The following is a 13335-nucleotide window of genomic DNA, read 5'->3' as shown; positions in this document are numbered from 1 at the left end:
TGAAACATGCACCTCACAAATGAACAATTCTTTTGTTTCCTGTCTCCAAGCCAGACGATACATATAGTCTAGTTTTGGACTACAGACACCTAAACTCCTGCTGCAAAACATTTGCAGTACAAAACTCACACAGTGCAGCACTAATGAATAACATCGTGTGCAAAAAATATAAAACAACATTAGACATCTCTAATGGATTCTTTTGTCAAAACATTGCACCTGAAAGCAGGTATTTGACCGCTTTCTCAATAATGGGGTCGCAAAAACACTTCTGTCGACTCCCACAGGGATTCAAGAATAGCCCAGAATTATTCTCAGCAAGAGTAACAGAGTTACAACAAATATATGATGATGAGGCATTATCTTATGTCGATGACATCTATCTCACAGATGATGACCTGGAGACACACTTGAAAAGAGTGAACACCACTCTTTTGAGATGGCTAAGGGGAGCGTGGCTGCGGCCACGGCTCCAACTGGATTTCTGGGGTTGAAGATCGGCGCTGAGCACCGAGTGCCCGGGGCGAAAAGAAAGCGGTTAAATAGAAACAAGAAGAAGACCTGGAAGCGGCACATTGATGCACGAGATGTCGAAGAGTTTCTGCAGGATGTGCGTATGCTAGAGCCCACTCAGGGCGGTCTCGTGGCAGAGAAGCCAGATGAAACCCTGTATTATATGGACACCGGAAACGAGGCGAAAGACCTGAAAGTAAACCGAGGTAAAGCCAAGCCCCTACATATAGATCTCGTCTTGCAACCAGACTCTAAAGTCGCACCGCCAAAAAATGTTCTTGCACACCAGATTCCCAACTCGCGGAAGTTGAAGCGGAAAAAGCAGGTGCGAGAGAAACTTGAAAGACGGGGCATCATCCCCAGGAAGCAGCGACTACTCCAGGCAAAACTGCAGAAGCCTGCCCGGGAGCCCAAGCCAGCAGCAGCCCGAAGCCAGCCTGACCGAGGGTTCTATGACATCTGGGCAGAATCCAATCCCTTGGATGATGCTCTAGCAGGCAAGGACAGCTTTTACTTGGAGCAGACAAAGAAGTTTCCAGTGAAGCGACCTGATCGCATGAATGTGAAGCCTTCTCAATTGCCCGCCGTTGAAGTGATCTCTTCCGGGGGATCATACAACCCAACCTTCGAGTCTCATCAGGCATTGCTGTTGCGTGCTCATGAGGTCGAGCTGAAGCGGGTGAAGGAAGAGGAGAAGCTGAAGAGGCAGCTGAGCTTTCCCACTATCGACCAAGCCCCGACCAGTGAAACCGTATTTCGAGAACTATGTCAAGGTTTGTTGGAAGATTCGGATGATGAAGAATCGAAAGCCAACCCTGTCAAGGCCATGGAGGACAATGAGGACCAAGAAGATGAAGATGAGAATAGAGGGAATCCAATCTCAAAAGCTGCCACTGGAGAAAAGAAAACTGAAAGGCAGAGGAAACGAGAAAAACAAGAGAAAGTTTTGGTAGCCAGGCGGCAGGCGGAGAAAGCCTTGCGGCTGAAGAAGCAGGAGGTCTTCAAGTTACGCTCGATTCGCTCCGAGATGAAGCAGCGAGAGGATGTGCTCGCCAAGCGCAAAGAGAAGCGAGTCGCCAAGCACAAAGCGGAGGCCACGCAGCCCAGGCGGCTCGGAAGACTCAAGTACGATGACCCAGACACAGACGTGCAGCTGAGTGAAGAACTGGCTGGATCCCTCAGGGCGCTTAAGCCTGAGGGCAGCATCCTGAAGGACGGATTCAAGAGCCTGCAGAGGAGAAACCTGATTGAACCCAGGGAGCGCGCCAAGTTCAAGCGGAAACAAAAGGTGAAATATGTGGAGAAGCAAGCCTTCCGTGAAGTCACGTTATAAACCCTCGCCCTAGAAAGGCCTCCATCTCTGCCACAGATGCCCTATGGGAAGCTGTGTGTCCTACCGCCATTTGTTAAAGAGTTTATAATTGTATTAAAATATTTCTATTCCAAAGAAAAGAGTGAACACCATAATACTTGGGTTCACAGCTGAGGGTTACAAATACAACTTTAAAAAGTCAAGAATTGCCCATCTAACGGTCCTGTTTTTAGGATATGAATTATCAAGTGGAGGCAAAAGCCTAGCAGACTACTTCTCAGAGAAGTGTGCTGTACTCCAAGCACCTAAAACGCTGAAGAATTTACAATCAATACTAGGTTTCCTGAATTTCGGAAGAACATACATTACAAAGTATGCAGAGAGGGTTAAACCTCTCTATGAATTAATAAAACCTGATTTCAAACAAATAAATTGGACTCAGAAACACACAGAAATTTTAAGATTATTGCAAACAGACATGTTAGCTAAAACTAAAGTGCAAACTCGCGAAAACATACGCAACCTTGTAATTCGAGTCATCCCAGGAAGATGCGGATTCACGTACCTAACCTCTAATGAGGGAGAAACGGTACCAATAGCTTACAAGTCACACTTGTACACACAAGCTGAAATGAAATTCAGTTCTACTGAAAAGATTCTAACTGCGGTTCAAACTGCTGTAGCAAAAGAAAGAGCCCAAGGCAGAAGAATAACTGCTTTAACAGCAGAATCAGCCCTTGAGGCATTAACAAGCCCACGCAATCTGAATGCAGTGGCATTAGATTCAAAATGGATACAATGGGAAAATTCTCTTGCTGCAGAAGACGTGAAATACTATTTTGACCCAAAAATGAAAAAACTAGAAAATCTAGAATATGAAGAAGAATATCCTCTGTCAATCGAAATTCTGCCTCTCGAACAATACACATGTGTAATCTACATGGACAGATTTGCGCACACTGCGATGTAGAGAAAAAATCCTACAACGCAACGTGATGGCGTTCACGTTGCAGGGATTTCATTGGCTAACAGAGCCACAGCGGAAGCGGTCCAACCGGCTTCCGTAGCCACAATAAAGCGTTCTAAAAATTACATAGACGGAGAAACTATGCTAGCGGTAAAAGCCTCATTAAAAGGCGACTATGCAGCATTACCTCTCGGCTATCCACTCAATTATTCATACATAATAGATGCAAACTCCGTTCCTTTTGCTCAAATCCCTGGAGTGGGGGACAGAGTAATTCCAAACACGAACAGGAGAGTCTTATTAATAGCAGACACACACATGGGAGAGGGTCTAAGACACCTAGAGATCATGAAATCTCTAAAAGAATTACAATCAGAATACTGGTGGCCGGGGATGAGCTTGCAACATTACAAATTTGCAAAAGATTGTCCTGACTGCAACCGAGATTGCAGTCGTGAACCGGACCAGACTAGTGCCAGGATACCTCTATTAGAAAGCATAAGGCTATCTATACGCAAAAATCCAGCAGGAGAAACGCGATCCCATAAATATTAAGACTAGATTCACTTAAAATGCAGACACCAGCGCTCGGCTGACGCCAGAACCGTTATACAAAGATTTGCGAGTCTTTATCGGCATATACGCAATTGGCATGCTACACTCTGACCAGGGTCCTGCGTTCAGCTCTAGGGCTTACAAAGAGGCCTTGACCAGCATGGGCATTGCATTGCGGTACTCTTCTGCATTCCATCCTGAGGGAAATGCGGTAGTGGAAAGAAAAAACTGTGACATAAAGCAATCTATAACGGCGAGGGTATTAGGTTCGGGTGATGGGTGGGTCAAACATTTAACAAGTGTCCAACGTAGTCTTAACAATCTGCCAAGAAATTCTCTAAAAGATCTCACTCCCTACGAACTATTGTTCGGTACTAGAATGCATATCCAGGATCTTGATAGTCACACTTCAGTGGTAGAAGAAAAAGCCTTTGATATCAAAGACCGTTTGGCTGTTTTACAGGACTTAAATGAAACAAGAAGAAGCCTGAGTAATATAAAATTAAAGCAACAGCTAACAGCCAACAGCCACTGAAGAAAAACCACCTGTCCCAGACCTGTCTGGATTCCAAAGATTGGGGATCTGGTCAGAGAAAAGATCGCGGTGAAGAAGGAATTTTGGCCTTCTTACAGAAAAGCAGTACCTGTCTTAGCTGTCAGCGGAACAAGATCAGTAGTACTACCGCCCCTTGCTGGTAAAAAGGAGAACCGAGTTGTATCGATCGACCTGGTAAAACCACAAGCATGTGGCCAATAATAAGTAGTAGGCCCAGTGGACTCCCAAGAAATAGCAGAATACCAAAATTTGCTACAATCGAAGAGGTTCAAACTGAAAGACTAATCACTTTTGATAAACCTGCAGGGAATAAAAAAGGACTATGCAACAAAGCCATGGAACTTGTACCTCTTGAAACACAAATTGCAACAGTTCGTCAAGAAACACCAGTCTACAACGATGTAGCCTCAGACTATGCTAGTGAAACAAAGAAAAATCCAAAAGCAAATGAAAATCCGGAAGCAATTCCAACAATTGACAGAGCTGCATCTGGCTACTTCATCAATTTCGATGACTTTTCTGAAGATCCAAGCGAGCATGAAGAAACGCCAGCAACAAAAACTTTCAAAGACAAAGTAACTGAACTCTTTCATCAACTCAAAGAAACATATCTGATTTCTTCATGGATTGAATTTTAGATTGTATTAGGTGTACTTTTCCTCCTGCTTTGGCTCATCATGGTTCTATGTTTGGGAAAATTAATTGATGGAACATATAGTACAATGGACACAGCAAGTCAGAACATCAACTTGGTCCTAAAGCCTCACACATCCTCTCACATCACAAAAAGAGAACTGTCATCAGTGAACATCACAGCCAATCCAATACCCGGTGGGGTAGCATGGGACAAAATGAATTATGAAATCTATGGCCCGATTGAGCTCTTGAAATATCCACACCAGTTTAAGGTTTCCTTAAGTGACTTTGTGACACCAAGTACTTTTTCTGATGATTGGGACTTTGATAATATTAATAATATGATGTCAGATTTAGTAATGTCAGCTAAATTCACAGAACATGATTATTTACAGGGTTCATCAAATTATGAAGAATTATATTGTTATAATCACTTTGGTAATCACTATTTGCATAAAACTGCTCAACCTAGAAATGTTTTTAATTATAACCAATGGGAACATTGTGCAACACCGCCTAAAGGCAGCTCAAAAACATTTTATGAAAAATTCCCATACTTCTCAGGTTTTAACAACAGTGATCCAGAAACGTTTTATTTTAAAATGTTAAATAAGACAGGAATAAAAACAATGTTGACAAATACTAAATTGATTTATTCAGAAACATTTTATGAAAAAATGACTACATTTGGTTTTGAATTCTGGAAAAACAACATTGAAACAAAAACCATCTGGGGTTCAAAAGAATGGCAGGTCCAAGGTTTAGAAGCATTATTTAGAGCCTGCATGATCCCGGAACAATTAATATTCCTGAATGACACCATTCAACAGACAACCTGTCTTGGCCTAGCCAAGATAAAAGAGTTAAACAAACCGTCTATTCCGAAGCCCATGCCTGATAGTAATAGCACTACAGATGTGGAGATAAACGTATCCCATATTTTACACCAAAACAGACCAAATCCTGATTGGAAAAAATGGTTGATCTGGCCCACAGAAACAAATAACTGTCAAGATAGATTCCTGAACAAAATACAGGGGTTTAAACAGACCAGGCCAGACCCTAGATACTCCTAAAAAAACAACGAGCACACAGCGTTCCCTGAACTCTGAATTCGGCCTTCAGTTTTGATAAACACAGCTACTGAAAACAATTGGAACTATTTTTTCCCTTGAGAGCGAAATTATTTTTTCTTCACTTCCAAAATATTTACCCTTTTTCTGGCACAAAGTACTCTGCTTAAAGTAGAACTATTCTCAGAGAACAGAGCTTCTATTTTAGGAACTCTAGACAATATTTTACCTCAGCCTCTAGCACATGTACAACATTTGTATAAATATGTGATGGAATGGTCTCAACCTTCTTTTCTGTATTCAGAGCCATTTCATGTGTAATTTTCGCAATTCATTCAGCTGATATATATATGCATTTAACTGAATGATAACACTGCTTGAAAAGCGTACAGTACCAATACTCATTTTCGTGTATTTGCCATATACCATTTCAAATGCAATTTATGTATTTTGGGGTGGGCTGGAAAACACACATGCATCGATTATGTTAATATTGCTTAGTTTTTAGTAATGATGGACATTAATTCGTGGAGTGGGTGTTGTGTTTCTATCTAGGACCCTAATTCGATATTCCCGATTGATGCCCTTATATGGCTATAATAAATAATATCCTTATAAAGGCATAAGAATCATATCCATATTTAGTAATAGCCCATGCAGTGCAAATACGGCATGGCTACTCCCCAAGACCCCTAGAAAGTACAACGCGTTCTTTAAACAAACCAAGCCTCCAGCAGCCCGGGAAATCCCCCTGCTCTTGTTTTGATTTGCACAAGAACTCCTAGAGTCAGAAAGAACTGTTAGTTCTTGGTGACGCCTTATGTCCAACCTTACGTCAAACCCGGCACCTTTCAGGTATAAATATACCAACGTTGCCTTAAGCAAACACACGGTGGTTTGGAGCAGAGCGGCTATCTACTTGCCCGAGAGCCCAGCTGATGCGAGAGCCCACGTACGCCGGCCCTCCCCTTTGACGCACTGAGAGAGACGCTGTCTTTTTCTCCCGCCGAGAAAATCCAGCTCCGTTGTTTCCAGCCACCCTTGCGGGTTACTGGGATATCGAGTCCTGAGAGAGAGATACAAGACCTCCTTCATTCTAAGAACCAAGGTACGGAGCTGACTAAACCCTTAAGAGAATTCTTGATTCAGATCCTTGGCAAAACCAACTTAACTTAAACTGCTACTTACTTACTCCTTCCCACGTATTAGGCTTAGGTCAGGTACACCGGGGTAGGCGTAGATTAGAAACACCAGTTGAGTACGTTAGTCAATGTTTTTATGTATGTATATATTTTATCCATTTTAAAGTATCATATGGCTAAGAAACCATATCAATGCTTTTACAGTATTATTGTATAATACTCCTTTTACTGTAGGCACTTTACTTTATAATAAGTATTGCAATTGTGGCAATGCATTTCTCTTGCATGAGAAAGAAGACTGCTCAATAAATAACACCTTTTATTGAAAACGCCCGTCTCTCTATTTCTCTGCACTCTGGTGAAACTAAGTATGCACGATTGACTGAGTGAAATAACCGTCTATTGTTTTCACACGACTCTAGAGATACACTCTTAATTCTGAGGGAGCAAAGTTGTCATGTTTATGGTTGTCAGAAGCTAATCCCTTCTTGTTTATCCAGGGAAGTTAAACTCCTCCTCGTTTACTCGAGAAAGTTTCTAGTGACCTCTGAGCTAGCTGGCAAAACTAATTAAGTCTAATATAGTCAGTAGAGACCTAGTCGACCTTAGTCCTACGTCTACACTGCTTTCTATATTATTCCAGTGCGCAGAGCCTATTGGGAATATAGGAACTACACTACAAGAGGACTTAGAATGAGGAATTACCGATGGGACCAGAGAAGCAGCAATGTCAAGAGTACTTAGAATGAGCAATTACCACTGGATGCAGAGAAGCAGCTAGCAGCATAGCCTACAAGACTTAGCAGGAGGAATTACCGACTGGACCATAGAAGCAGCTAGCAGCACTGCCTAGAGGACTATGAATGAGAAATTACGAATGGGAACTGATACACAGCTGCAGCACCACCTAGAGTACTTACAATATGGGAATTACCGATGGGACCAGAGAAGCAGCTGTAGCATTGTGTAGAGGACTGAGAATGAGAATTTACAGATGAACCAGAGAAGCACTGTCTAGAGAACTTTGACTGAGGAATTACCAACGGGACCAGAGTAGCAGCTAGCATCACTGCCTAGAATAATTAGAATGAGGAAATTCCGATGGGACCAGAGTAGCAGCTAGCATCACTGTCTAGAATGAGGAATTACCAAAAGGATACAGTAGCCACAACAACACTGTCTGGAGGACTTAGAACGAGGACTTACCACTGGGAACAGAGAAGCAGCAAGCAGCACTGCCTAGAGGACGGAGAATGTGTAAATACCACTTTGACCAGAAACACAGCAGCATCACTGCCTAGAGGACTTAGAATGAGGAATTACCGATGGGACCTGAGTAGCAGCTAGCAGCACTGTCTAGAGGACTTAAAATGAGGAATTACTGACAGGACCAGAGAAGCAGCTATCAGCACTGCCTAGAGGACTTAGAATGAGGTATTACAACTGTGATCAGAGAAGCAGCTAGCAGCACTAATTAGAGGACCAAGAATGAGGAATTACCACTGGGACCAAAGAAGCAGCTGCAGCACTGTCTAGAGTTCTAAGAATGAGGAATTACCAATGGGACCAGAGAAGCAGCTAGCAGCACTGCCTATAGAGGACTTAGAATGAGGAATTATCACTGGGATCAGAGAAGCAGCTGCAGCGCTGTCTAAAGGACTTAGAATGAGGATTTACCACTGAGACCAGAGAAGCAGCTGCAGCACTGTCTAGAGGACGGAGGCATCACAACTGGGACCAGAGAAGCAGCTAGCAGCACTGTCTAGAAGACTAAGAATAAGGAATTACCACTGGAAACAGAGACACAGGTGCAGCAGTGCCTAAAGGACTAAGAATGAGGATTTATCACCGGGACCAGAGACTCAGCTACAGCACTGCCTAGAGGACCTAGAAGAGTTATTACCATTGGGATCAGAGCAGCAGCTAGCAGCACTGCCTAGATGATTTCGAATGAGGAATTAGCCATGGGACCAGAGTAGCAGCTAGCAGCACTGCAGACAAAGGTACTGCAGCCTGTGGAGTCAGGACTGCGAACAGCCAGCAATGGCAGACAATGCCATCCAGGTTCAGCAAGAAGATGTAGAGGAACTGGAAAACCTAGGACCAGGGCCGTCCAGCAACAGAGGCTGACATTATACAGGCCCAGGACCCAAACCAAGAAGTAACTTGAAGGAAGCAGAAGAGGTGGGAGCAGCAGCGGGCTGCTGACGTTGTCTGATCACTGTGGGTAAAGACAATAGAGGCTTTCTCTGTCGCAGCAGCTGCAACGTTGTGGGTGTCCTAGACAAGATTAAGGATAGGGGAACTCTGCGAACAGAAAGGAACATCAGCTGCAAGCTGCAATAAAAATGCCCCTACACCTTCAAAGCACTAGCACAGCTTTTTGGTAATAAACAGCTTGTCTGAGGCATGGTTGCACTTCATGGCAAGGCTGCAGGGAGTGCACGTCCCCGAGCAGGAAATGATCAACACAAGTAGTGCGCAACACTAACCTATATGGCACATTGTGAAATAATGCATGTAACAGGGGCAGTCTCCAGGGCTTGACCAAACCAGCAAAAGAAAGGACACATGTAAGCTATAAACCAATGAACACAAAGGATTTTTGAAAAGTACATGAAGGAGCCAAATAAAAGCGATGGGCGTGCTGAATGGCCCCATACACTCGATACAGCATGCCTCACAGAGCAGCAAATGAGTATAAGGGGTTTCATTTTTTTAATTCTTTTTATTGTGTTATGATATTTGATGACTAGATTACTGTATATGTTTTTACTTTTGAAATCGTTTATACTTGACGAAGTATTGTGAATATCGTGTCCTAATGTAACCTAATGTACTGTATAATGTGTTTTTATTGTAAATGTTTTCAGGAATTTTTTCTGAAATGTAAAGGGTGAAGAGGAAAACTCCTCTGTTTTAAGAAAATAAAAGACTGTAAACGTTTTAGTGTGGAAAACTATATTGAATGAGTACCTTAATCTAGGATACTGAGTGAATGAGATGAAACTATAAGGCAGTAAAGTGAGTATAGTTGTTCAGTAGTACCTCCAGGGATATTCCCTTGACTTTCACTTCTACAATAACCATAAGATCAATGTACACCTAAGGGAAGAGGGAGAGAAAAGAAGACTTGGAAAAAAGCCATTAGACCATATAAAACAGATGACTTTCAACTTGAAAAAAACTACACCAATGCAGCCCATGTCCATTTTGTGACTGAGATGGACCAAACACACTACACTCAATATGATTGCTCAGTACGTCAATGCACATCTGTAAACATATGTAAGTGACCTGCAAGCCACTGGTTCTAGTTCTGGCATAAAAAAGTAGGGTAATAACAACATCTGAACTATAAGCCATTTAATAATTGCTTCAAGTTAATACAGCTTCCAAAATCTGCTCACCTGAGACATAATTAGACTTTCATCTTGCTAGTTATAATTTAAATACATAAGTGTGCAGCCAACACATTTCTCTGAGAACTAGAGCCATTCATGAGAGGTCTTCAAACATTAACATAGGGCTTGCTTTTCGATGTTTATAGAATTAATTCAACTGTTACCCATTATTCTATTGCAAATATAATATTCGGACTACAAGAATCTGGAGCACACTTTAAGCATAACCTGATACAGCCAATGCATCATCTTTACTGTGACACTTACAGGCATGTGTCAATATTGTGGGTTTTTAGAATTAGGGGGTTGAATCAAGAATAACATGTGTCATCCTTTTATTCCACTTGAATAGGGACACATTTTAAAAAGTCAGATCTGGAAAAACAGAAAAGGACATTGAGGCGCCGTTATCTTCAGCATGTCTTCAAATCTCGGTTAGCCCAGGAAGTTGTTCTGTGCTCAGTGGTGTTGCCTAGGAGGTGATAGTGCAGGAATAATTGGAGACACCAATTCCCCCCCAAAAAACAGGGCAATGGCATACTGTATTTTATTAAAGAGTGAAACCCAGACTGATCAAAGTTTGCCATCCTTGGCGTGACTGAGCTATTTCTAAAAAATAATGTATTTACAAAAAAGAAGACATAGATGGACTTCTGTTCTCTTATGCTGGACATATCACAGTAATCATTGACGTGGAAGGAAAATAGAGGGAAGAAAAAAAAGGAGCTTGAAGAGAGGGAAGAAAAAAAAACAAGAAAGCGGCTGAGCCTTTCTGTGTGTCACACAGAGCACCCTGGGGTGCCCCTTTACATGGAAAGGGGTACACGAGTTCCATGCCTTGTGTCTAAAGCTGTTGCAGGTATCAAGGACCCGCTGTAAAATTGTTTTCACAATTCCTAGGGCAGGGCAATAATCAATAGAGAATACTTTCCTAGGCAAAGAACAATTTCACTAATATCAACAAAAGCATACAAACAAAATTATAAAGAACTCGCTGTTACGACCATGAAATACATATATATGTCAGTCTTTATTGCAATTAAACAATCATTAACAATATAAAACCAATTATATAAAAAGGACAACAAAAAAATGGTAAGCTTGTTTTTTTTTTATTAAAGTGTGTTACTACAGCAACAGTAAATCAATTTTACAAAATATCACAATGCAATGATATACACAAATTACAATAAAAATTATCTGTGGCTAGGGATAAGTCTTCAATGTGCGTTTCGGCGCACTTTACGCCTTCGTCGGGACTGCCACAATTTACCTAAAAATAATAATAATAATAAATGGAAGTTACACTGAGAGATTAACTTTATACACCTTCACCAGAAGATGTAATCAAGAAATAATCCAAAGGAAGGATACATGGAGCAAGAGAAGGAATTATTTTAGTTCAATTTGAAGAAAAGGGTGATTTATCAGAATATAGGAATAACAGATTGCAATGAAGAAAAGTCTAGATAGTCCCATTTCCAACTTCATTACACCTTGTGGGAATGATGTTAATAATGCTTACTAAATAAGCTTCATGACTGGCTTTCTGCTTGACATGGGCCGAATAATAAACTTTGATGTACTCAGCAAATTCAATCTGTAACAACCCATACATTTTGGGATTATTTCTTGATTAAATCTTATGGTGAAGGTATATGGCTAACCCATTGTGTCTAAAGTGAATCTCTCAGTGTAACTTCCATTCATTATTATTATTGTTTTTAGGTAAATTGTGGCATTCATGACAAAGGCGCAAAGTGCGCCAAAACGTGTGTTGAAGACTTATTTATTTATTTATAAAGTTTCCCTTGCCACAGCTTATTTGTATTGTAATTTGTGTGTATCATTGCATTGTGATATTTTGTTGATGTAGTAATACACTTTTAAAAAAAAACAAGGTTACTATCTTTTTGGTGTCCTTTTTTATAAACTTAGTTTTATATTGTTCATGAGTGTTTAATTGAAAATAAAGACTGACATATATATGTATTTCATGGCCTTTACGCTGAGTTCTTTATAATTTTGCTTGTATGATTATGTCCATATTAGTGAAACTGTTCTTTGCCTAGGAATGTATTCTCTATTGTGTCTAAAGCTGCCCATGTCTGAAGGGTTTCCGCCTTTGCCTCCTCCTTACATAATTAGTTAACCCCAGAGCAAGCCTTTTTATTTTCAGATGTTGCAACTGAGCTTCCGTCCTAAAAATACACATCCCAGCATACCTCAAAATAAACCGTCTAAATCTGGACTTTGCTTCCTAAAGCGGGGTAGTTGGAGGGCGGGGTCGGACTGGTGCAGAAAGTGGCGAATCAGCTAGCTATAAAAGTGGCCCAAATCAGGGCATTTTTGAATTTGTTAAGACTCGTTGACTTGGTGTTTTGAAAGGTATGCTAAACTGCATGCAAGTTGTTGTTGCTGCAGGCGAAGTCTGTGGTAATATCAGAGAACTCAACAGTAAAAACCTGCCCACCAGACCACAGAGAGGCCCACAAACGTACACAAAACTGGACCTAACACTGTCACCTGTCAGACCCGCCCTTCTGGCACAGCCAGATTTTATTTTTTTTTTTTGCATATTTTATATAGCGAACTCGACCCGAAGGTATTGGAGTGCTTTACTTGAGCACCGTATTTATATTACACATTCAGGAATAGGGAGATTAAGTGATTTGCCCAGAATCACAGGATGTGGACGCGACCGCGAGGCTCGAACCCTGGTTTCCGGCACCAGCGTCGGGCGTTTATGACGACGACCCTTAGACCAGTCAGACCCTGTTGGTGGGTGGCACAGAGGCCCTTCCTTCTGCCCACCAAGTGACCTCCCTTACTAAAAATGAAAACAGAGGAGCGCTTCTGGGATACGTACACAGTCAGAGCACACTTTTCCTGTTGGAGGTTGTTTCTTAGTGAACATCAAGCGAGTGGTGAGTGACTCTGGTACACACATCTAGCCCGTGCACTGGATGAGGTACTCCCTCTCTGCTCTGGTGCTCTCACGAGGTATTATCTGGAGCAACGTTTACGCTGGTTTGGTCAGTGCTTAATTTTCTAGTTGACTTCTCCAGCTGTTCTACTGAAAGTCTGTTTTCTATGGTTATGACCAGCACTGGCGGCCCTCAACATTCTGAACAGGTGCAGCGCTGAGGCTGGAATTGCCAACCTTTTAAAGAGGTT

At 41.8% G+C, this 13335-nt stretch overlaps 1 protein-coding gene across 1 annotated transcript; it reads left to right on the top strand.

Annotated features, from left to right (window-relative positions):
* Positions 1 to 434: 434 nt before the first annotated feature.
* LOC144830515 (ribosome biogenesis protein NOP53-like) lies at positions 435 to 1965 on the top strand. Its single transcript, XM_078688917.1, has one exon. It carries the CDS (start codon positions 440 to 442, stop codon positions 1844 to 1846), a length of 1407 nt encoding a protein of 468 aa, XP_078545043.1. The 5' UTR covers positions 435 to 439; the 3' UTR covers positions 1847 to 1965.
* The last annotated feature ends 11370 nt before the right edge of the window (positions 1966 to 13335 follow it).

This window comes from Lissotriton helveticus, chromosome 1_1, assembly GCF_964261635.1.
Source record: "Lissotriton helveticus chromosome 1_1, aLisHel1.1, whole genome shotgun sequence".
In the NCBI taxonomy this organism is placed as follows: Eukaryota; Metazoa; Chordata; class Amphibia; order Caudata; family Salamandridae; genus Lissotriton; species Lissotriton helveticus.
The sequence above is the reverse complement of the archived record's forward strand: the minus strand, read 5'-3'. Positions and strand labels throughout refer to the sequence as shown.